This window comes from Salvelinus fontinalis, chromosome 28 (genome assembly GCF_029448725.1).
Source record: "Salvelinus fontinalis isolate EN_2023a chromosome 28, ASM2944872v1, whole genome shotgun sequence".
Lineage (NCBI taxonomy): Eukaryota > Metazoa > Chordata > Actinopteri > Salmoniformes > Salmonidae > Salvelinus > Salvelinus fontinalis.
Window position 1 is genome coordinate 26524099 of NC_074692.1, and position 26571 is coordinate 26550669.

At 44.3% G+C, this 26571-nt stretch overlaps 1 protein-coding gene across 10 annotated transcripts in view; it reads left to right on the forward strand.

Moving 5' to 3' along the window:
- The window catches only part of LOC129826514 (autism susceptibility gene 2 protein-like), a 472035-nt gene that overhangs the window by 328118 nt on the left and 117346 nt on the right, over positions 1-26571 (forward strand). For all 10 annotated transcript variants that reach the window (XM_055887324.1, XM_055887330.1, XM_055887332.1 and 7 more), the window contains one exon: positions 3422-3451. In XM_055887324.1, coding sequence (XP_055743299.1) covers positions 3422-3451 — 30 coding nt within the window. The remainder of the gene's footprint in view (positions 1-3421; positions 3452-26571) is intronic.

The following is a 26571-nucleotide window of genomic DNA, read 5'->3' on the forward strand; positions in this document are numbered from 1 at the left end:
ACAGGCTCATCTAGGTAGAAATATGTGACAATCAATTTGCTGAGAACCCCCGGCGCTGAATGGGAAAGGGATTGACAGGGGGCCTAAGCCACTTGCAGTTCTGTAATGCCCTGTACCTTTAATGAATGCATTTTGACAAGTAAAGCCCTGGAATTATGGTTTGTAAACATTCCCCAGAGAATTAAGGGACATGCAGCAAACAGGATGTTTTTTTTTCTCTATTCCTGAACTCACTCTCACACGCATGCACATGCACGCGTACATACATAGACACGTGCATACACACATAATTGATTATACACAATGGAACATTTGCGTAGGCTTTGTGTTGTAAAAAGACATTATAATGTCAAGGCCTTTTGATTATCCTATCTTTCCCTCTCTTTCTGTTTCTGTTTCTCTCTGAATCTCTCTTTCTCTTTCTCTCTCTGAATCTCTCTTTCTCTCTCTGAATCTCTCTCTCTTTCTCTTTCTCTCTCTGAATCTCTTTCTCTGAATCTCTCTGAATCTCTCTGTCTCCTCTGAATCTCTCTTTCTCTCTCTGAATCTCTTTCAATTCAATTCTCAATTCAATTCAATTGACTTTATTGACATGGCAAGTTCGTTATTACTTACATTGTCAAAGTATACATATCGAAAAATAAAAATCAAATATATATGTATATATATACAAAATATATATATATTTATATATAAATAAATGGTGGGACCAACAGCAATAATAACAGTAGTAGTGGACATGGGATTACCATTAACAACAACTACAACAACAATATTAATCAGAACAACAATAAATTAAAGCAACAGTAGTAGACCAGTGTCAATATGACTTGAGAAGACATATGACCTGGTATGAAAGACAAAACAAAACTAAGCTAAATGGGAAATATTATCAACATTACTTTGCATTTTTCACTGGCTGTCCCTCAGGTTGTGGCAGGAGGACACATATTTGGCTGCCAAAACTGCACATTTTGGCTTTTCACCCAATAAATATTTGATTTTTTCTTCATCTTTTATAGTTTCAAATTCTTTGTATTGAGTTATAATTTTGTGAAAGAAATATGCTCTTAGGTCTGAGTATTTGTCACAGTGTAGTAGGAAACTTTCTCTCTCTTTCTCTTTCTCTCTCTGAATCTCTCTTTCTCTCTCTGAATCTCTTTCTCTTTCTCTCTCTTTCTCTCTCTTTCTCTTTCTCTCTCTGAATCTCTTTCTCTCTCTCAATCTCTCTTTCTCTTTCTCTCTCTGAATCTCTCTTTCTCTTTCTCTCTCTGAATCTCTTTTTCTCTCTCTTTCTCTTTCTCTCTCTTTCTCTTTCTCTCTCTTTCTCTCTTTCTCTTTCTCTCTCTGAATCTCTCTTTCTCTTTCTCTCTCTGAATCTCTCTTTCTCTTTCTCTCTCTGAATCTCTCTTTCTCTCTCTGAATCTCTCTTTCTCTCTCTGAATCTCTCTTTCTCTCTCTCAATCTCTCTTTCTCTCTGAATCGCTCTTTCTGTTTCTCTTTCTCTCACTCTCTCTCTTTCACTCACCGCCTCTGAATAGCATCAACGACTTTGATTAGTTCTAGAAAGGAAATCAATGCATTAATAATTATGTTCCCTCTTTTTTATCGACCTGACCTCCAGTTTAAATGTCTCAGCTCCCCTTCTCCTGTAAGAATGGTTCAATATGGGGAGTTTATGACTTCACCATGGCCTTAAGATGTTATATAGACAGATATAACAACCACACACACACACACACACAGTCACTCATGTCATGTTGAGCCACAGAATCTCTTGACTTACCTCTGTCCCCAGTCAGGAGAAGTCTTCTGAATGAGATGATTTAAGGGCAGGAGTGTAGCTCTCTGGAGAGATCTTGGCCTCTGGGCGGTAGCATACCTGGGTTCAAATACTATTTGAAATTATGTCAAAAAATTAAGCTGGGCTTGATTGAGTTTGCATTAGAACCAATAGAGCTGTCACAAAAGTGCAAACGCACCAATCTAGCACTCCACGCAGGCTAAGGCAAACGCTAACCGTTTTTGATAGCTTTTGAATAGTATTTGAATCCAGGTCTGGACTGTAGTGCTGATTGCTCCGCGTTACTTAATTCTACATTTAGACCCACCATGCTACAACACAATGGACCACTGTGTCTCCTTTGACCCAACATCTCCCTTTGTGCCGGAGCTCTGAAAAGCAGTTAAACCAAATAAAGAGGGGCACTTAAATATGTTGCCACAGAAACTTAATTGACAGATTGAAGCCAGGCAGGCAGTGTTTTTCAGGGGGCCTTCTCTTCTTCTCTTCTCTATGGCTCTTTGCGTGAATAGCTTTTCTCTTTTCTCCCTGGCTCCCCCACTGTGAGGTCCAGGAGGTCTCACCAACCGGTCCACTCCTATTTCCACAACTTCACTTCCCATTGTAGTGTGAGAGGGGCGGCCTGGAGGAACATTTATTCACTTTAAACACCTAATGAACGTGAGAAACGGAAGTAGAGAAGAAATGAGAGAAGAGCTTGTGTGCCTTGTAAAGGAATGCTAGTCATGCAGGACACAGGTGGCTATAGAGGTTGTGGCATTCTACAGAATTAGAATCTTAGTTTGATCACTTTTGGTGAGGAGAATTTTCCTGCACATTAGGAAATGGAGATGAGCTTCATAATTTGCATAAATTCACTGAAAACCCATACTAACACACGGTTATATTAACAATATTGCACTTTTCATGTAGCCTAATTTTGGCCAGCTAATAGCTTAACCACTGATCAAACAACATTATGGACTAAACATTCAAATCCTGTTGCTGCAGGATTATTTTGGTGTAACAATACTAATCTAATTAAGATCCATACCTGTAGGCTACATCAGTATATTCTATATACAGTATACTACATATATACTACATCTGTATAAACCATATGCAGTATACTATTCCATAATTGCACATTTTCATTTTAAAACTTGTAGTCCTTTTCACAATTAGACTTGAAATGCATTAATGTTAACATACTAATGAAAAATGTAGTTTATAGGATATTATGATCTAATGATGTGTGGAAAGCGCAAATGATAAATTCACATCATAATCCAAATAATAATGGACAAGTTTCTGTTGAATGAAAAACCTTCACTCTACAACACTGCTTATTATTCTTCTGTTTTTTTTCAACCTTTTGTAAACCATTGTATTTGCACAGAAAACTCCAGAGTATCGTTATTGTATTGTATTGTGTACTGCTTTTAAACCTTGAAAACTCTCTCAAACGCCACACTTTCTCTCCCTTCATCTTCCCTTGTTTGTGTTGAAAGCTGTCACTGAACAAGAAGTCACATAAAAATAACATATGCACTGATTATGAGTTTGTTGGTGATGGTGGTTGGGGAAGGGGGGATAAAATGAATAATTCCTTATGTTTCCCTTTCTCTTCCCTTGTAGTGTGACAGCGAGAGTGACGTTGATGATAAGGTAAGACTTTTTTCTGTTTATTTTCCCCACCACATGACGTGTACGTGAGGAGTTGTGAATAACAAATGTTGGGTTCCTGACTGAAGAAGAAGAAACAGCCTTCGGTTAAAGGGAGGAGGAGAATAACAGACTACTAGATGAGGATGAGTAAGAAAGAAACTGACAAGGAACACAGCTCAGTAAGGTATATATTTGCACTGTTCGTTTTTCACAACGCAAATGATAACACTGCTTTTATAGGTGTAAGAGAATGTTGCGTCTTTTCAACTCCTTAAACCTGTTAATGACACCTTCAGCCTGTACACAACATATATCACATTTTACATACAGTACAACAATGTGATGCAGAGAAGAACCTGCTTTTAGAATATAGATCATAAATCGCATACAGTGCATTCGGAAAGTATTCAGACCCCTTGACTTTGTTCACGTTGTTTTACGTTACAGACGTATTCTAGAATGGATTAGATATTTTTTTCTCATCAATCTACACACAATACCCCATAATGACAAAGCAAAAAAAATTGGGGAAATATCACATTTACAAGTATTCAGTCTTTACTCAGTACTTTGTTGAAGCCCCTTTGGCAGTGATTAAAGCCAAGAGTCTTCTAGGGTATGATGTTACAAGCTTGGCACACCTGTATTTGTGGAGTTTCTCACATTCTTCTCTGCAGATCCTCTCAAGCTCTGTCAGGTTGGATGGGAAGCGTTGCTGCACAGCTATTTTCAGGTCTCTCCAGAGATTTTCAATCGGGATCAAGTCCTGGATCTGGCTGGACCACAAGAACATTCAGAGATATGTCCCGAAGCCACTCCTGTGTTGTCGTGGCTGTGTACTTAGGGTCATTGTACCTGTTGGAAGGTGAACCTTCGACTCAGTCTGAGGTCCTGAGCGCTCTGGAGAAGGTTTTTATCGAGGATCTCTCTGTACTTTGCTCCGTTCACCTTTCCCTCGATCCTGACTAGTCTCCCAGTTCTTGCCGCTCAAAAACATCCCCACAGCATGATGCTGCCACCACCATGCTTCACCGTAGGGATGGTGTCAGGTTTCCTCCAGATGTGACGCTTAGCATTCAGGCCAAAGAGTTCAATCTTGGTTTCATCAGACCAGAGAATCTTGGGACCTGTGGGACCTTATATAGACAGGTGTGTGCCTTTCCAAATCATGTCCAATCAATTGAATTTACCACAGGTGGACTCCAATCAAGTTGTAGAAACATCTCAAGGATGATCAATGGAAACAGGATACACCTGAGCTCAATTTCAAGGTCCTGAGCAAAGGGTCTGAATACTTATATAAATAAGGTATTTCTGTTTTTTCTTATAATACATGTGCAAAAAATAAATAAATAACTGCTTTCACTTTGTGATTATGGTGTATCGTGCGTAGATTGATGAGGATTTTTATTTATTTAATCTATTTTAGAATAATGCTGTAAAAATTCAAGGGGTCTGAATTCTTTCCCAATGCACTGTATATCACACTTTTATGTAGGTTAGAACATCATATTCAAATTAATTTAATGCATGAAAATACACTACTGCTGTCCCTAATATCCTTGTGATAGCATTGCAACTTGTATCACAGTCTTTATGTTGTTAAATGGCAGATTTCCAAGTTGCCATCAGTTATACATCATCTGTCAGTCTGTTTGACAGCTGTTGGTGAGTGTCTATAGAGAATTTGTAGTAATACCAATTTCACAACTGAACACTTGTTTATCTAAGTCTTATGGGGTGGCTGGCTCCTTCATCTATGGCTGCTACCAGCACCAGCACCACCAGCCAATCCACCATGAACCACCAATGGGAGCCTCACACATCTTAATTCCCCCGCAGTTTAGCAATTACCCCCTGGTAAATGAATGAGATAGCATGTCTAATCTCCTGTAAGCTTAGCTCCCAGTTCTGTGGAAATGTCTGCGGCTCTGCTCACCCTATAAATAATACATTGATAGCAGCAGCATCATTTGCATTAACTGTAGCTTTGGCAAGTAAATAGGCTTTTATCTCTTCATTGAAACAAAAAGTGAGTGAGTGAGTGAGTCAGGGAAGAGAAGGGGGGAGCCTCTCTCTCGCCCGTCAGTTTGACATGACAGGAAGGGGGGTTTTCAGGACCTGTCAGTTTCCATACAGCTCCCTGGCATCACTATGTTGGGAGAAGGGGGAAGGGGAGGAACTACCCTACAGACAGAATATCCCCTCTCCGTATCCTCAGGTAAACCCGTCCACCCTCCCTCCCTGCTGTTCTATGTCCATACCCCACCTCCTATCCCTGCACCTGCTACATGGAACGTTCATTGCTAATTTGCTGCATGCGAAATAGGAATGTCATATAGTTTATGCCGGTGGATTGCATTAACTACGTATGTCTTGTTCACAACATGTGAAAGCAATTGCTGAATTGCTGCAGATTCTGTGTGTTTTCTCTCTCTCTCTCAATTCAAGGGGCTTTATTGACATGGGAAACATATGTTAACATTGCCAAAGCAAGTGTGTCTCTCTCTCTCAAGGCTAATCCATCAGAATATATTTTTTGGTATTTAGTGAAAGCATAGGGAATGGGGTGTGGTTGGTTCATATAAGTGCAGCAGTCTTGGGTTTGACTGGCGGTGGTTAACTTTTACCAGGCCGCCTGTCCATGGGGCCTGTGAAAAATGTGCCACCGTCCATAGAAACCAGACAGAGCTTACGCCCATGTGTAGGGTGCCGTCTTTCGGATGGGACGTTAAACGGGTGTCCTGACTCTCTGAGGTCATTAAAGATCCCATGGCACTTATCGTAAGAGTAGGGGTGTTAACCCCGGTGTCCTGGCTAAATTCCCAATCTGGCCCTCAAACCATCACGGTCACCTAATAATCCCCAGTTTACAATTGGCTCATTCATCCCCCTCCTCTCCCCTGTAACTATTCCCCAGGTCGTTGCTGCAAATGAGAACTTACCTGGTAAAATAACGGTAAAATAAAAAAATAAAAAAAATAAAAAAAATCACAATGAGGCCGTAGTGAATTCCTAAAGTACTACTCTCTGAAAGGGCACCATGTCTTTCATGTTCATTACATGAGCTAAAAAAGAAAGTCTGTGTTTGGGTAAGGCTGCTCAGCCTTGGTAAACTGACCACTTATAGATCCAGGAAATGGAGAGGACTATTACCTTCATCAGGAAGACAGAGTGGCTAAATCATCCAGAGAAAATTGCATGATGGGAGTCAGAGAGATGTGGAAGAAATCTTGACAAGCAATCAGTCGAGTAAAATCACCAGTGTAAAATTGGTTTTCATGAGGGGAAAACAAACACTGTCATTTGTAATTGGCCAAACTTAGAATACCTGTGCTGTTTAATTTGCGTCATGTTAACTGTAACAGCAAAACAATGGCTGCTTTCTTTCACATCAGACCAGCAGCCACCTGAATGCCCGCATTGTCAGGATTGAACAGATTACATCAATTAGAATATTGCTTGCAGGTGTGTCCGTTGTGTGCACTCAGTTACACTTATTGTATTTGAATACAACTGTCTGGTAGCCAGCATGATGTATGTTACCACAGGCCAGCCTGGCTAGATATGGACACTTCGTAAAACCATCATATTCAAACACACAGCAGATAAGACTGCAGATGTATTCCAAATGTATTCAGTGTGTGTTTTCTTGAGATTGCTAGGTAATCTCTACTTGAGTCCTATGTTGTCAGTAGGGATGTTTATGTAGATTCGCCTGGCTTTGCCTGCCCCAGAAATACATGCAATCCCAGTCCCACTCAGATTGTTTTCCTATGGCTAGTATTTCCTCCACGGAGCCTAGCTGCCATTTAAAGACGTGTGATTTTCCTCCATTATCTGAACATGATGTTTGACAATGAGAAGTATTCAAAGTCAGAAAAAGTAGCCTTGACCATGAATAACCCCAAGAACACCACAACAGAGGGGCCTGTGTGTAAACAAACCCTGTGGTACTGTCACAGGCTTCTTAGAGGAAATGAGTGGCCCATTACATTATATCATGGTCAAATGAGTCTCTGTAACTCTAATGATTAAACATTATTTATGAAAGCCAAGCAGTTCATACAAAGCATGTTACCCATTAGCCTGTTTCACACTAAAATCTGCTCCTCAATGTCACTGATGTTTTCTATAAAGGAAATGATTCAGTGACTAAACTGAACCAGAAGGGCCAATTCTACCGAATGTATGATGTTGAGGGTTTTTAAAAATGAACTTTAAAATTCAGCATATGTTGCCATCTTAAGTTATTGCATATCTAACACCACAGGACAGCTTTTCCAACTAAAATAAGACTACATTATGAAATTATTGTTCTTGTAACCCATTTTATAACACCATACATGTTTCATATACATTTAAATTCCATGTATCTATTTGGACATTGTGTGGTATGATTCAAACAAACTGGTATTAGCATTGTTTATACTGTATCTTTAACAGACTATTACTTGAGCACTAGCATATCTTGTTGTGAAAACTGGAAGCACCTGTGAGGGGTGAATGGTTACCTTCCCACGCCCCTTTTTCTACCTTCCCAGCTCCACCCACAGTTTGTCAAAGAGCCAAAATGTACAACTTTTGACATGTGTGCGTTTAAGCTACTTGAAGTGAAGATGGTCATTTTCTTTCATTCAAGAGGAAGATAAAAATAGGGAATTTGTCCTCCTCCATTTTCAAGAACTGCCCTAAGTGTCATCCTATCGCTATTCTGCTGAGCTCGCCTGTCTGCGCTGCTGCTCCTCCAATTTCCTCTGTGTTCTTTAGCTTCTGCAAATACAACCATGGCTTTCTGTCTCTCCTCTCCATGTCTGGATGCTAGCATTAGCCTCTAATTTGCTACTTCTCTTTACCAGTCGTAGCTAACACAGTGGCTGGCTTGCCCTGTCATGGCAGCTATGGTCTCATGCTCGTTCGCCCAGTGTGGACACACAGATCATCTAATTCCATTTGGTTCTATTTGGCAGGCAGGCAGGCAGGCATTCATTCAGCAGTAACTGTATCTGTCTCTCTCCCTCCTCCCTCCCAGGGGACCATTACCATATCTCTGCTACAGCTCTTTAATGGTTTCAATACTTGCTTGACAGGACAGCAAAGCTCTGACTTGATTGACACATTAATTCCTCCCACTCTTATCTCCCGGCATGGGGAATGAATGGTGTATCACAAAGACGGAGCGTTTCTGAGAGCTTATCAGTAATGATTCGTCAGGTAGTATCCTCTTAGGTGATGTATCTGACGAGTGTGTCTGCTAAAGGTAACATGCACCTACATACAGAGCGCCGTGTCTATGGAAATATAGAACACAGTGTTACATCACCCACAGTTCACCTCCTTCTTCTCTCTTACTCTCTCTATTCCTCTCTCTCTCTCGCCCTCTCTCTCTTTTAGTTTTATTATCTCTTTTCCCTCTCAGGCAATTTTGTCGTATTGTTGTCAATCTTGCTCTCTCTCTCTCTCTCTCTCTCCTATCACTGGCTCTGTGTTGCTTTCTCCCCTCTCTTTCTGTCGTGTAACAGGAAAGAAAAATGAGTATAAAATGTATCTGCCTCTGGCCCATTCCTCATCCATGCCCCCCTCCATCCCACAATCCCTGTGAGGCCCAGGTTCTCTCCCAGACTCCTCATATTCAATAACAAACAGCCAACCCACCAGGGTGCTGACAGCCCTAATAGTTTTTTTACGGGGGCAAAATGAACTGACTTAATGTTTCAACACAAGTGATCATCCGTCCTCATCTCCTTAATGAAATTAGATTAAGTGCACCTGGGAAAGAGCTGAGGAAGCAGAATGCCTTGCCACCTTTAATTTAAAACCAATTTGCCAGTAATATTCCCTCCAGCTCGGGATTCTTCTGAGCAGATTCAAAATGGAGGACGAATGAGATCAGACCAGAGCTGACTGGTTTAATTCCAGTCCCCACAGGCAGCTCCAAATTATAACTGACACCAGCAACATAGGCTTTAATTTGGAGATGTCATTTTTCGTCTCTCCTCTCTGCCTTTGTCTCTTCCTCTGTGATGAGCCATGTCTGACGCTGGAAAGGCTGTGTTTTCATCAGCTGGCATCATGATGTTACTCCTGTAGCAATTACACTGGTCTGGAAACACTCTTCTGTTTCATTTATATTGGGCTGCTTGCAATGTTCTCTCTTCTCTAGTTTCTCCAGATTAAGCCTGTGTCTTTTTCCTGGTTGTCAAGAAATACATCTGTTGTACATTTAGTGCATCACAACTATGTGGTGATTTTAGAGCACAGTTCATTCTTCTTCTTTCTGACTGAATTTGAATATAAGTCGAGGTCTCCTAAGTGGCTCATTTAGAGAGGAATTGTATCGTTTTAAGAGTAAGTGCTCTGCATAATACTGAAGTGTACCTGCTTAGACCTTTCCAGGACGATTTGGCTAATTGTCTGACATTTTCTGTATGAACACTTTCAGACAGGGTATAATTTCAGACAGGATATAATTTGACGAGTAGGGGTGGGGTGTAGATGGCGCGCAAATTGAGCATATACAATCCTGTGGTGTGTTGAGAAGGTGGGTGATGACAGAGGGTTGCTTCAGATCCCTGCAGAGCCAGGCGTACCGACACAGCCAACTGACATCAGCAAAGCCTTCATTAGCAATATGGATCACAGTAAAAGCAGTGACAGTAACATAGCAATGACGTCACTAACCATGCTATGGCACCCATTCCATTGGCTGAATAAGCTACACTGGATTCCTTTCTAAAGGTTACTTTGACATGAACATAATTCATGTAAACAGAAACCTGTGATTGATAAAACAACTCCACTCTCTCCATTTTTCCAACCACAGAGTAGGCCCTACTTCTAACCTTATCAGAACAGCGTGTCCATGCTCTGGTGCAGTAGAGAGACAGCTTATGATCATAGTCATTGTGGAAATTGTTCTTGCCTGGACGAACTTCAAGTTTTGCTGCGTACTTGATCTCATGTTCACCACCCTCACCTGCTCCACTTTTGGATGGGGTTCTTCAAATACCAATTTCCTATCTCAGAACCAATGCCCTGTACTCTAATAGAATTGGAAGTGGAATTGTCGATAAAAATAAAAATAAATCCTCTCTGTTCCATCTCCTAGTGATACAGCTGGTTCACCTCTAAAACCAAATAGCATAGCTGTGCAGGTTTTATTTAATAAAAAAAATATATATTCTCATTTTGTAATGTGTTGATGGAGATGTGTGTTTGAAACTCAGGTAACCTCACACATACTGCGAAACTGACTTCCATTATCCAGTCCAAGCAGCCATCATGGCAGCCCATCTATTGTTTTCTTAAAGGCCTGTGTTTGAATAACAAGCCAAGTACTATAAAACATTTTCCACATCAGTAATAAAATACACATTTTGTCCATATTGGTAGCAGATGTCCTCTCGGCAGAAAAAAAAATGTTTTGTGTGTTAGATTTGAGTGTTTCTGGTTCTGCTTAAACTTATTGCTAAGTGCCATACGTAGTAAATGTATGCTTTTCCTACGCACTTCTCAGTAGTTGGTATTCAGACTTACCTTATAAAGGTGCGCAACGGGCTTTGCAGGTGTGGTTCCCTTGCACTCGTTCAATAAATTTGAATTAAACCGCTGAAAACCCTCCCACTTGCTGGCCAACAGATTTTCTTTACGCACTAAATATATTGATGAATAAAAATAGTGGTTTGATTCATCCTAAGGTTGCCATAATCAATTGTTCAATCCATTAAATATTGGAAGGTGAGAAAAGTGTACAATAGGGGTTGACCAGTAGTTTTATTAATCTACCCTAATAATCCTCACTAATCATGGAACTGTGTTGACAGGCTCCAGGTCTAAACTGCTAAGTATGGTCTGCGTTCCATAATGATTCAAATAGGTTACATGTTCCAAATTATTGCATAACTTGTAATACCTTAGCCTAATATTCTATTGCTAGCGATCTTCAGGAACAACCACATTAACGTGACAGAGGAAAGAAAGGTAAACTAATAATGGAATGGAATGATGCAAAATGAAAGGAAACGAACACTAAATTCAATGACAGTACGAAACGTATGTGGGTATAACTGACGGTGGCTACCGATAGTGGCTAATATTTAACATGACACAAATTGTAAAAAATACAGTGAAAAGTCTAGAAATCAGAAATCAGCTCGGTCGGTTTGGTGCTATACTGTTATTTGCGCATGGCTACAGAAGCCTATAGCTTGGGTCTCCAATTTTCATCCAAAGTTATAAGGTCAACGTTTCATAAAATTCACTGTGGAAGAGGTGATATGTTGATATGCTTCAATTTGCTGCTGGTTTCATATTTGTCTCCAGAGATCATAAGGTAGAATAGATCTAAAACAATTTTCTTTACTTATCCAAACAGCTGACTCATTTACCTAGCTCTTATCAATAGCTCTTATCAATAGCTATTATCAAGTTGTAAATTACAGTGCATGGAGAATGGTGTTATTTTTTGTATATATTTTTTTCTTCCCCTTCTCCCCAATTGGTAGTTACAGTCTTGTCCCATCGCTGCAACTCCCCTACGGAATCGGGAGAGGTGAAGGTCGAGAGCCATGTGTCCTCTGAAACATGACCTTGCCAAGCTGCACTGCTTCCTGACACACTGCTCACTTAACCCGGAAGCCAGCCACACCAATGTGTCGGAGGAAACATTGTCCATCTGGCAACCGAAGTCATCTTGCCGGCGCCCACCACAAGGAGTTACTTGAGTGCAAAGGGACTAGAAAATCCCAGCCAGCCAAACCCTCCCCTAACCCGGACGATTGTGTGCTGCCTCATGGGTCTCCCGGTCATGGCCAGCTGTGACACAGCCTGGGATCGAATCCAGGTCTGTAGTGACGCCTCTAGCACTTCGGTGCAGTGCCTTATACCACTGCACCACTCAGGAGGCCGATAATGGTGTTATTTATATAGGTTAAAAGAAAGTCGATGTTGTCCCACTTGGAACCGTCATGTTGCTCGACGTTGTTCATTGTTTCATTGCGCGTAAAGGTGGTGGAATTCTGAGGGAATTAAGTCATGGTCAGAATACGGCATATCTGTAGACACACCTCCGCCACACCTTAATTTCTTTGCATAAAAAGGGAATTACGTTCCATTTACACATGCTTAACTTGGGTCGGAATTCCACCCTAAGTGCCATTTTATTCAATAAACAGCAGTGGACACTAATTACTTTCACATTTCTTTTGGCTAGAACATAGAAGGCAGACCTTGTGTTGTAAGGAGCTCAGAACTCTTTGACTGAGCTATGTCCCAGACATTGGCTTTTCCAGAGAAACTTCCCTAATGCAACAGGACTTATTTTTCCTTTCCTGCAAATGGCATACAAATCAAATTAAATCGAATTTTATTGGTCACATACACATGGTTAGCAGATGTTATTGAGAGTGTAGCAAAATACTTGTGCTTCTAGTTCCGACAGTGCAGCATATCTAACAAGTAATATCTAACAATTCCACAACAAATACCTAATACACACAAATCTAAGTTAGGAATGGAATAAGAATCCAGCTGTATGCAATAACACTTAAGATTTTCTGGGCTAACAATGTAAGTGTCACGTTCCTGACCTGTTTTCTGTTGTTTTGTATGTGTGTGATGGTCAGGGCGTGAGTTTTGGGTGGGCAGTCTATGTTTTCTGTTTCTATGTTGGTTTTGGGTTGCCTGGTATGGCTCTTAATTAGAGGCAGGTGTTTTGCGTTTTCCTCTAATTGAGAGTCATATTAAGGTAGGGTGTTCTCACTGTTTGTTTGTGGGTGATTGTCTTCCGTGTCAGTGTATGTGCGCACCATACGGGACTGTTTCATTGTCGTTAGGTATTTGTAGTCTGTTCCTGTTCGTGCGTTCTTCACGTTGTATGTAAGTTCGTGTCCAGGTCTGTTTACTTCGTTTTGTTGTTTTGTAAAGTATCAAGTGTTCTTCGTGTGTTTAGTTTCGTCTTGTTTATTAAAATTCATTATGTATTCACAACCCGCTGCATTTTGGTCTTTCGATCCTTCTCTCCTCTCCTCGTTTGAGGAGGAGGATTACGACACCCGTTACAGAATCACCCACCAAACCCAGATCAAGCAGCGGGTTAACGGACAGCAATGACAGCAGCAGTGGGAAAAGGAGGATTGGACATGGGAAGAGATCCTGGACGGTAAAGGACCCTGGGCAGAGCCAGTGGAGTGTCGCCGCCCCAAAGCGGAGCTGGAGGCAGCGAAAGCGGAGAGGCGACGTTATGAGGAGGCAGCACGGAAGCAAGGCTGGAAGCCCGCAAGTACTACCCAAAAATTTCTTGGGGGGGTGGCTAAGAGGTAGTGGGCCGAGGGCAGGTAGGAGACCTGCGCCCACTTCCCAGGCTAACCGTGGAGAGCGGGAGTACGGGCAGACACCATGTTACGCAGTAGAGCGCACGGTGTCTCCTGTACGGGTGCATAGCCCAGTGCGGGTTATTCCACCTCCCCGCACTGGTAGGGCTAGATTGGGCATTGAGCCAAATGTCATGAGGCCGGCCCTACATATCTGGCCACCAGTACGTCTCCTTGGGCCGGCTTACATGGCACCAGCCTTACGCATGGTGTCCCCGGTTCGCCAACACAGCCCAGTGCGGGTTATTCCACCTCCCCGCACTGGACGGGCTACGGGGAGCATGCAACCTGGTAAGGTTGGGCAGGCTCAGTGCTCAAGGGAGCCAGTACGCCTACACGGTCCGGTATTTCCGGCGCTACCTCCTCGCCCCAGCCCAGTACCACCAGTGCCTACACCACGCACCAGGCTTCCAGTGCGTTTTAAGAGCCCTGTTCCTCCTCCACGCACTCTCCCTATGGTGCGTGTCTCCAGCCCAGTGCCTCCAGTTCCGGCACCACGCACTAAGCCATCTGTGCGTCTCCAGAACCCTGTACGCACTGTTCCTTCTCCCCGCACTCGCCCGGAGGTGCGTGCCCTCAGCCCGGTACCTCCAGTTCCGGTACCACGCACCAGGCCTATAGTGCGCTTCGAGAAGTCAGTGTGCCCTGTCCCTGCTCCCCGCACTAGCCTTGAAGTGCGTGCCGTCATCCCGGTACCTCCAGTTCCGGCACCACGCACCAGGCCTACTGTGCGCCTCAGCAGGGCAGAGTCGGCCGTCTGCCCAACGCCTTCTGCACTGCCTGTCTGCCCAGCTCCGTCTGAGCCATCTGTCTGCCCAGCGCCGTCTGAGCCATCTGTCTGCCCAGCGCCGTCTGAGCCATCTGTCTGCCCAGCGCCGTCTGAGCCATCTGTCTGCCCAGCGCCGTCTGAGCCATCTGTCTGCCCAGCGCCTTCTGAGCCATCCGTCTGCACAGCGCCTTCTGAGCCGTCCGTCTGCCACGAGCCATTAGAGCCGTCCGTCAGTCAGGAGCCGCTAGAGCCGTCCGTCAGTCAGGAGCCGCCAGAGCCGTCCGTCAGTCAGGAGCTGCCAGAGCCGCCAGCCAGTCAGGAGCTGCCAGAGCCGCCAGCCAGTCAGGAGCTGCCAGAGCCGCCAGCCAGTCAGGAGCTGCCAGAGCCGCCAGCCAGTCAGGAGCTGCCAGAGACGCCAGCCAGTCAGGAGCTGTCAGAGCTGCCCTTCAGTCATGAGCTGCCCTCCAGTCATGAGCTGCCCTCCAGTCATGAGCTGCCCTACAGTCATGAGCTGCCCTACAGTCATGAGCTGCCCTACAGTCATGAGCTGCCCTACAGTCATGAGCTGCCCTACAGTCATGAGCTGCCCTACAGTCATGAGCTGCCACTCAGTCCGGAGCTGCCACCCAGTCCGGACCTGCCAGAGTCCCTCAGCCCGGACCTGCCAGAGTCCCTCAGCCCAGACCTGCCAGAGTCCCTCAGCCCGGACCTGCCAGAGTCCCTCAGCCCGGACCTGCCAGAGTCCCTCAGCCCGGACCTGCCAGAGTCCCTCAGCCCGGACCTGCCAGAGTCCCTCAGCCCGGACCTGCCAGAGTCCCTCAGCCCGGTGCTGCCCCTTATCCCGGTGCTGCCCCTTATCCCGGTGCTGCCCCTTATCCCGGTGCTGCCCCTTATCCCGGTGCTGCCCCTTATCCCGGTGCTGCCCCTTCATTTAGGTGCTGCCCCTTCATTTAGGTGGTTTTAGTTGGAGGGTGGTCATTGGGAGGGGGATACAGAAGCGGGGAGTGACTATGGTGGTGTGGGGACAGCGTCCGGAGCCTGAGCCACCACCGTGGTCAGATGCCCACCCAGACCCTCCCCTGGACTTGGTGCGCCCGGCGTTCGCACCTTGAGGGGGGGGGGGTTCTGTCACGTTCCTGACCTGTTTTCTGTTGTTTTGTATGTGTGTGATGGTCAGGGCGTGAGTTTTGGGTGGGCAGTCTATGTTTTCTGTTTCTATGTTGGTTTTGGGTTGCCTGGTATGGCTCTTAATTAGAGGCAGGTGTTTTGCGTTTTCCTCTAATTGAGAGTCATATTAAGGTAGGGTGTTCTCACTGTTTGTTTGTGGGTGATTGTCTTCCGTGTCAGTGTATGTGCGCACCATACGGGACTGTTTCATTGTCGTTAGGTATTTGTAGTCTGTTCCTGTTCGTGCGTTCTTCACGTTGTATGTAAGTTCGTGTCCAGGTCTGTTTACTTCGTTTTGTTGTTTTGTAAAGTATCAAGTGTTCTTCGTGTGTTTAGTTTCGTCTTGTTTATTAAAATTCATTATGTATTCACAACCCGCTGCATTTTGGTCTTTCGATCCTTCTCTCCTCTCCTCGTTTGAGGAGGAGGATTACGACACCCGTTACAGTAAGAAATAATACATAAAAAAACGTAATACTGCAAAGTTTCCTAAGGACTATCTGTCGACGCCATTTTATTCACATACACAATATTCTATATTACACACAAATATAGAATTCTCCATTGTTATTAGTAATCTGTGCCATCATGGATAATGTTTCCCTGAAGAAATTGTCCTTTTTGTCCTGGAACACATCAATGAATGGAAATCAGACCAACCCGACCCGTGGTGCTCACAAAGGAGTGTTGGGAGAGCATGAAATCCCTTAACAGACAAAGAAGCCAGTCAGCCAAGCAGCACATTGAGCCTCATGTTGTTTGCTTACGTTTGATCGGGAAAAAATTTTTTTTGCTCTATATTTTGTCTCTGTTTACACACTGGTTTCTCAAACAACACTTGGTTTCCCTAACTTCTGTTGGACTCTGTGACCCTGTGGGGAGGATCTGACTCACCAGACTCCGCAAATGAGGATGATGACAATCAACCAGGAGGAGAGGAGAGCAGGCTGTCCAGTAGTGGTCTCTATCTATCTCTCTCTTTCTGTCTTTCTGTCTAAACACAATCTTAACACCCAGATGCCTGTGGAGGGTGGTGAACGCCAAAACCTCAAGCCTGCTCTCCCCCCAAGTCACTTTGGCTTTGGATGGGAACTTTTCGTGGGTGTATGTGTGTTTGTGATCTGGGGAGCTGGCAGGCAGAGAGGGAGTAGAGTAGAGACCCTGGAGAGCAGCACCAAGATCAGGACCAAAACACACAGGGCCAGCTGCCTTCAATTAAGGCAGAAACCCAGCAACTGAGGACCTTTTGCGCAAAACCAGCTTCCTTTGATCTGCAGCAGACAGGGGAAAAGGTGCAGGGCTTAAAAGATTACAAGAAAAAATCATTATTGTATCAAAGAAGTCTACATAAAACTTTATAGGGGATTTAGAGGCGCAAAGGGAAGCCGTTACTAACGATGCCTGCCACTCATGTTCATTTGCCAGCTCTTTCCCTTTTACACAGGGCCTCCTTTAACGATGTGGTTCACCTGGCCTCTCGGCTAACTTTTAGGCGAGAACGTTTCTCTCCCCATCCATCTCTCCATGCTACTGTACTTTTATCACTCCTCCAGTAAGTAGTAACCCACAATGGATTCATTGATGTAATCTAAACTGATTTGCATGTCCGTCTCTGGTTCTGACAAACAACAGAGCGCTAGGCTAGCTAACTCTTATACAGCAGATGACTGGCCTAGCTGGCATTAAAACAGCTACCCTGCTGGCACCACAGACACAGCCTATACAGGCCTCCATTAAAATTAATTTGACTTCATTAGCACTAAACCTGCTCCGGCCCGGGGACCCGTGGTGTTGCCGGAGGGGGATGGTTGAGTGGCGGCCCGGCTAGCCGAGACAGCAAGGGAGGCGCTGAGAAGATCTAACACATGGTTCTACCAGCCTGAATATGCTCTGACGGGCGGCGGGACGGGTGCCAAACAAGGGGTGACGTGTGTCACTTAATCAACACCCGGTCCTAATATTAACACCATGCGCTCCTGCACACACACACACACACACACACACACACACACACACACACACACACACACACACACACACAGGGTTGCTAGGCTGCATACAAGTCATGCGTGTGCACATGGTGAATGTCTTAGCGTGGTGTGATCCAGAAGAAATGCACCACTGGGTTGACTTGACCAGTTCCCATAACCCCCCTCTCAGCGGGGTCAGCAGTTAACATGTTATTATGTTACAGCTAATGTAAATCTCATCAGACAGTGAGTCATTTTATGCAGGGGTTGGAACCCAACTGATTTTCCAATCATTCCGTTCCGAACAGAACCTGTACTTTTTTCGTTCCGTTCCAGTGTTCCCGACCAGTATAATAAAGTTCTGAACCGGTTCGAACCCCCAAAAAACAGACTGTTCATATAGTTCCTTTTCGTACATTTTTTATACCTGTACAATCAACATAGTTTTTACATTTACCCAAATAATTAGCACAGATAGAGCAGCCTGCTATGGAACAGGTAAGCTAGTTGTTTACATTTTTAATTGGTCAGATAAATGCTAGACAGATAGATGCGACTGCAATTTCACGGGTGGGTAGAGAGCGAGATAAAGGGCTGGACAAGGAGGGGGCATGGCTTGAAGCACTGACCATCATTATATGCTGTGAATTGGAATGTGTTTAGGCTATTACTAGCATCATAACTTCTCTGAATTACGGAATTATATACTCGACGTTAAGAATATTTTTGGAACAAAAAAGATTGGTATTAACGGGTTCTCAAGATTTTAAACTAACGGTTCTGTTCCGGAACACTAGCGATCACTTTTCTTCTCTGTTCTCGTTCTTCAATTTTTTTTGTTATTTTCTGGTTTTCTATTCTGTTCCCTGAACCGGTTCCAACCCCTGATTTTATTACTGTATGTTAGTAAATCAGCTTTCCCAACTAAGACTAAGGGGTTGGAGATCAAATTACAAAATATGATTTATATAAACAAGAATATGGTAGCTGTATGTTGATTTTTTAAAAAGCTGCCAAACGACATATCAGAGATGTTGGAATTAGATGTTAATGGAGGCAGATATCACGTCACCCTGTTGAGAAGCCAGTTGTGTTGTTATTCCCTGGCTGATTTGTATAGGAAAGCTCTTATGCTCCATTCATATTCAACCCACCTTACAGGATTGTTTTGCCTCTCCGCTCCATTGGAGATCTGAAGCAGAAATTTGATCAATAATTGAAATCAAAGGCTGGATTGAAATCCGCCAGACAGGTGAGCAGGGGCGTCATTATTTGATAACTCCATTTTGCTTCAGAGAGCACCGCTCATAGATAAGATGAAGAAAATAAAAAAGGCATGCAGACAGTCAGACTCAGGGTAGCATACAAATGAAAAGTCAGCGGTAGCGTTTTAGACGTTTTGGAACGCCAGTGTTATGAATACTCATTGTGCATGGAGGGAGAAAATATGGTTGTTCTGAGGCCATTCGCTCAAGCCAGAGAATGACACATAAATTACTACTGTTGAGCTGAAAATGGGTGTGGGGCCAGAGCCATGGTCTTAGAGAGAGAGCAGCCACAGATCACAAAGCTTTTAAGACAAGAGACTCACCCACCCACGGAAAAGAACACTATTACTGTGGAGAGGGGAGGGGGGAGGGGGGAGTGAAGTGCAGGCTTCAGAGTTTACCCGGCCTCTGGTGGGAGTGTGCATGCTGATAAATAAATAACTGTGAAAATAAATAAATCATTGAGGCAGTAACCCCAGATAGGACTCTGGTAGCCTGAGGGTGGTAAGTTTTCTATCTGCTGTCAACGAGAGAGCACTTTGATCAGAGGAGTGTCTGAAGATTCGTTTCACATCTGTACAGAGAAAACTAGCTGTAAACTGCCAAAAAGCATTTTAATGGCAGTTGGATTATAAAATGAAAGAGGGCTCCAGATGGCAGGCAGTGCAGCGGCTGTGGTTGGGGTTTTAACTGCTTTTTTATTGATAAAATATGGGGTGAAAAATTGCGTGGTGCTTATTAGGCATCCCACTGTGAAGTTGCTCAGCTAGCCAAGCTGTTCTACGTGGCCTCCCTCCAAACATGCCTCCATACATTTTTAGCAGTACCTTTAAATCTGTAAGATCCCTGCTTGTTAAGTTCACCCCAGCTCCCCCAACCCTCCTCACTTTTTTGAAACGTCTGGATGAAAGCCGCAGGAGTAGCTTTACAAAGATGGAGGGTGGAGCAAAGGGGAGGGGGGCGGGAGTTTGGGGGATTCCTTCCCACTTTCCTTTCCATGCTCATTACTATGAGCAGAGAACCAGTGTATAGCCCCTTAACGACTTTCATTCCTGCGTGATTTCATTAGGCTTTTCGGTCTTCCTGACGCAGAATGAGCACAGCTGATTATTAATCGGATATGCGATGCGTGTATACACACGGCTGTCTGTGTCTGGAACAGAAATAGTAGTCCGGTCTTGTCTGGGCATAGAGGGAGGAGCGGTGACTGGCCACAGAGAGCCAAGATGGAGGAGCAGTAACTGACTTGCCACTGAGATTCAAAATGGGGGAGCAGTGACTGGCTACAGAGTTGAGCTGGGCATGGAGGAGCAGTGACTGGCCACAGCACGGGGCTTTAATGGAAAACAAGATGGAGGAACAGTTGGGTCCCTGGCTGTGTGAATAGAACATATAGTTAATGTCCAGATTGTATGAAGGAACAGCAATCTGGATTAATGGGGAATAATAGGACAGTTCCTATTGTTATCAACAGGAAGGGAAAGGGATACCTAATCAGTTGCGCAACTAAATGCATTCAACGGAAATGTGTCTTCCGCATTTAACCCAACCTCTCTGAATCACAGAGGTGCAGGAGGCTGTCTTAATCGACGTCATCGGCGCCCAGCGAACAATTGTTGGGGGTTAACTGCCTTGCTCAAGGGCAGAACGGCAGATTTTTCCACCTTGCCGGGTATTCAAACCAGCGACGTTTCAATTACTAACCCAACACTCTTAACCGCTAGGCTATCGACAGGGAGAGGAGGTGTAGAATGGCCTTGGCCATGTCTGTGGTGGTTATGATAAGATATGAACCATATGTCTAATGCAGAGGTTGGAGAGAAATAATGACAGGTCAAGACAGAATATAAATGTATTTACTTACATACTTTGACCATACATTATTACCTTTGGCATCAGATGTCCGGAATAGGTCACAAAAAAATACAAATGGTATCTGAAGCCGAAATGTAATTTGTTCTTATTTAGTACTCCAATTGGTTGAGATATTGAGATATGATGGATCTAGATTTTAAAGGCGTAGGATTTCCATATTCACCTGACCATTTTATAGGCTAGTAAAACTATCCCTCAATGGTGTCCTCTGCATCTCTCCATAAAATGCCACGCCTGCCATACACTGTGGACTCAATACATTGTGTTCCTTTCAGTATGGACGCATGTTGTTAGCCATGCTCTCACTGCTCATTTAAAATCTATGTGAGCTGATTGGGCAGTTGACTAAAACACAACCCTAACGGTCGTGAAAGTGGGCACCTGTGAGTTCCTGTCCTTCAGATAGCAGGCAGCCCAATTTGTATTCCATAACTACCACTCCCCCCTCACCCCTCCCTCCCGCTCCACCGCCTTGCGCCATCCCCGGCATCAAAGACAATTACTGTTGACATCACGTCAAATTACAACTGTTGGTTTACTTGTTTGTCTTGTTATATGACTTGAAACTGCCATCTCCCATCTAGGAAGATCCCCTCCCATTTGCTCTCCTCCCTCTCCCCACCCGTATGGGCCTGCTGCACAGCAACCAACTCCCACACACACGCGCGCGCACACTCCCCACCAGCTCGGAGAAGAAAGGGAAGGCCGCCGACAGCCTAATGGACTAATTTGTAATTGCTAGTGAGAAAAAACGAGTTGTTGGACGCAATTTAATTTGACAGAGACTGGCAGCTCAGAGCCAGACCAAGATGCCTGATCCACCAATGCCTCCTCCTCCTCCTTTTTCTACCCATTCATCATCCCACTACACCTTCCACTCCTCTCATCCGCTTCAAACGCTTCCTTTCTTTTTCTCCTTGGAGGATAGAAGAAAGGAGGATGGATAGAGGGATGGGAGAGAAGAGATGAGAGAGACGTGTTCGGCACATTCTGCTGTAGCTCAAAGTTCCCAGGCAGACAGCTCTGTCATATTTTACCTCCCTCCTACCTCTACATGGAGTCCACAGGGGCCGCTCCGTATCTCTCCCTCTCTCTCTGTCTACGCTGTTTGAAGTGCAGGACAGATGGGGGCTCCTGGGACTGTTAAAAATGAATAAGTTGCATTGCAGCCCTCCCCATAAGTTATTTATCAGGGGCCCTTATAGTGGTAGGAAAATACTTGTGAGTGCTCCCTTAATGTAGCATCTTATGACTTTTAGAAGCTGTTCCAGGAAGTGCAGTTGTAAAAAGAGGGGAACATTAGCAGCAGGGTCTCCCAGGAGGAGAGCAGGGGAAGAGGAGCACAAACAGGCCCTCTCTCCTGTCTGTCTGTCTGTACCCACAATGCATCTTACCACAGGGGGCAGAGACTAGGGTTGTGTCTGAAATGGCATCCTATTCCCTATATTGTGCACTACTTTTGACCATGGCCTGCACTATATACTGTAGGGAATAGGGTGTCATTTCGGACACTTCCTGGAAGAGCAGCATATGCCTGATGCCAAGACTAGATGCCCTCAACCCTCCCCAGCCAATAATACACTACATGACCAAAAGTACGCGGACACTTGCTCATCGAACTTCTCGTTCCAAAATCATGGGCATTAATATGGAGTTGTCCTCTTTGCTGCTAAAACAGCCTCCAGTCTTCTGGGAAGGCTTTCCACTAGATGTTGGAATATTGGAAACGGGGACTTACTTCCATTCAGCCACAAGAGCATTAGTGAGGTCGGGCACTGATGTTGCGCGATTAGGCCTGGCTCACAGTCGGCATTCCAATTCATTCCAAAGGTGTTCGATGGGGTTGAGGTCAGGGCTCTGTGCAGGCCAATCTACAAACCATTCTATATGGACCTCATTTTGTGCATGGGAGCATTTCCATGCTGAAACAGGAAAGGGGCTTCCCCAAACTGTTGCCACAAAGTTGGAAGCACAGAATTGTTAGAATGTCATTGTATGCTGTAGCGTTAAGATTTCCCTTCGCTGGAACTAAGGGGCCTAGCCCGAACCATGAAAAACAGCCCCAGACCATTATTCCTCATCCACCAAACTTTACAGTTGGCACTATACATTGGGGCAGGTAGCGTTCTCCTGGCATCCACCAAACCCAGCCGGCGCTTGGCATTGCGCATGGTGATCTTCGCCTTTTGTGCGACTGCTCTGCCCTGGAAACTCATTTCATGAAGCTCCCAACGAACAGTTCTTGTGCTGAACCCGGTAGTGAGTGTTGCAACTGAGGACAGACGATTTTTACACGCTACGCACTTCAGCACTCGCCGGTCCCATTCTGCGAGCTTGTGTGGCCTACCACTTCACGGCTGAGCCGTTGTTGCTCCTAGACATTTTCACTTCACAGTAATAGCACTTACCATTGATAGGGGCAGCTTTAGCAGGGCAGAAATTTGACGAACTGATCCTATGACGATGCCACGTTGAAAGTCACTGAGCTCTTCAGTAAGGCCATTTTACTGCCAGTGTTTGTCTATGGAGATTGCATGGCTGTGTGCTTGATTTTATACGCCTGTCAGCAATGGGTGTGGCAGAAATAACCAAATCCATTCATTTGATGGGGTTTCCACATAATTGTGTGCATATATAGTGTAGCTAAACTGGTGCTGGGTATACAGGGTAGTGCGTATAGGACAGTCTGTGACATCATGATCAGGACAGTCTGTGACATCATGATCAGGACAGTCTGTGACATGATCAGGACAGGGAGAAGAGTCACAGTGATCTCAAAACAATGGGCACAAAACATTAAATAAATAAAGTACTACTCAATACGACCACCAAAGATCTAACCTTGATGGGTGGACATTCCAGTCTGAAAACTCAGAAATGTTTACCATGATGGCAGCTGCAATTTGCTCTGATGTAGAGCAATTCGAGAACCACTATTAAAGCCATTCAAAACATTCAAACAAGATATAAAATCCACAAAGTAAATGTGCTCTGGACTGTATTGTACGATGATATGAAATCCAATCTTCTGCTTAGCCACATTCTCATGGATGACTCATCCGGATCATAATAGGGTAGAGAGCTCTGACCGCCCCTGACCTTTGACCTCCCTCAGAATGGTGTCAGAGCATTGAGGTCGCAGCTCCAGTAATGGGCAGAGCCACGCCACTTTCATCTCCACTCCGCTGGCACGGCAATCCCTTTTAACACGGGGGAGTAATGGCTACTGAACTGGTCAGAACGTTAATAAAGGGCAGCAAATGACATGGCAGGTTTTTTTGTGTTAATTGCTCTCCCTAGGACTGGCTCTCTGTGCTGTGTGTCACCTGAGCATCTGACACTGGACATAATCTACATGGCTCAGCCACATACAGTTGAAGTCGGAAGTTTACATACACTTGGAGTCATTAAAACTAGTTTTTCAACCACTCCACACATTTCTTGTTAACAAACTATAGTTTTGGCAAGTGGGTTAGGACATCTACTTTGTGCATGACACAAGTAATTTTTCCAACAATTGTTTACAGACAGATTATTTCACTTATAATTCACTGTATCACAACTCCAGTGGGTCAGAAGTTTACATACACTAAGTTGACTGTGCCTTTAAACAGCTTGGAAAATTCCAGAAAATTATGTCATGGCTTTAGAAGCTTCTGATTGGCTAATTGACATCATTCGAGTCAATTGGAGGTGTACCTGTGGATGTATTTCAAGGCCTACCTTCAAACTCAGTGCCTATTTGCTTAACATCATGGGAAAATCAAAAGAAATCAGCCAAGACCTCAGAAAAAAATTGTGGACCCCCACAAGTCTGGTTCATCCTTGGGAGCAACTTCCAAACGCCTGAAGGTATCACGTTCATCTGTACAAACAATAGTATAAACACCATGGGACCCGCAGCATCATACCGCTCAGGAAGGAGACACTTTCGGTCTCCTAGAGATGAACGTACTTTGGTGCGAAAAATGCAAATCAATCCCAGAACAACAGCAAAGGACCTTGTGAAGACGATGGAGCAAACAGGTACAAAAGTATCTATATCCACACTAAAACAAGCCCTATATTGACATAACCTGAAAGGCCACTCAGCAAGGAAGAAGCCACTGCTCCATAACTGCCATAAAAAAAGCCAGATTTGCAACTGCACATCGGGACAAAGATTGTACTTTTTGGAGAAATGTCCTCTGGTCTGATGAAACAAAAAATAGAACTGATTGGCCGTAATGACCATCATTATGTTTGGAGGAAAAGGGGAGAGGCATGCAAGCCGAAGAACACCATCCCAACCGTGAAGCACGGGGGTGGCAGCATTCTGTTGTGGGGGTTCTTTGCTGCAGGAGGGACTGGTGCACTTCACAAAATAGATAGCATCACGAGGCAGGAAAATTATGTGGATATATTGAAGCAACATCTCAAGACATCAGTCAGGAAGTTAAAGCTTGGTCACAAATGGTTCTTCCAAATGAACAATGACCCAAGCGTACTTCCAGAATTGTGGTAAAATGGCTTAAGGACAACAAAGTCAAGGTATTGGAGTGGCCATCACAAAGCTCTGACCTCAATCCCATAGAATATTTGTGGGCAGAACTGAAACAGCGTGTGCGAGCAAGGAGGCCTACAAACCTGACTTAGTTACACCAGCTCTGTCAGGAGGAATGGGCCAAAATTCACCCAACTTATTGTGGGAAGCTTGTGGAAGGCTACCCGAAACATTTAACCCAAGTTAAACAATTTAAAGGCATTGCTACCAAATACTAATTGAGTGTACGTAAACTTCTCACCCACTGGTAATGTAATGAAAGAAATAAAAGCTGAAAAAATTATTCTCTCTACTATTATTCTGACATTTCACATTCTTAAAATAAAGAGGTGATCCTAACTACACCTAAAACAGGGATTTTTTACTAGGACTAAATGTCAGGAATTGTGAAAAATTGAGTTTAAATGTATTTGGCTAAGGTGTATGTAAACTTCCAACTTCAACTGTACATGACAAGGCCTGGTGGTAGGTATAGCTGCCCTGGTATCTGCTTCATTTCACTGTGGTGGAATAGAGAGGGCCACCACTGATTATATTGTAGTAGGGGCATTGTATTGAGGCTCTTTCTTAGTTTTAACCTCCTTGTAGAGACTACCACTGCTATACTACTAGAATATAACTGCTATTTCTATGTAATGTACAAGAATGTCACCCCTTGTTGTTGAGGCAGATAAACATTTGTAGAAAGTTGTGCATCACAGTTTGCATCACAATTTGCGTTCCACAACGGTTCTCGATATTCGGTTAATAGCTTATGACTGCCGTGATTTTGACTTAATCCCTTTAAATCATGTCCCTTTACAGACCCAACGTTACCCCCCCACCACCACCACCACCACCACTGAGTCCTACCACAGGGTTCATGGTTGAATCATATGCTGGAGGCCAGTAAAGCCGACTCACGGAGTCTCTCCTTATACCCAGACAGTGGTGACCTTGTGGTGTGGCCCAGCATGATGAAAATCATAAATGCTCCTCTTGACTCCCTCTCGGGGGGTACTGTTGTTGGTTCAGGGGGGGTTGGGTATTGTATGATTTTTAATGTGGTGTGCCGCGTGAAGAATACTAGGTTGTTATGTAGAAGAGTCGAGCAGAGTGGAGCATCATGCTGTGTTTTAACATTGTTGTTGGTACTTTTTTGACCACCGCCTCCCGATT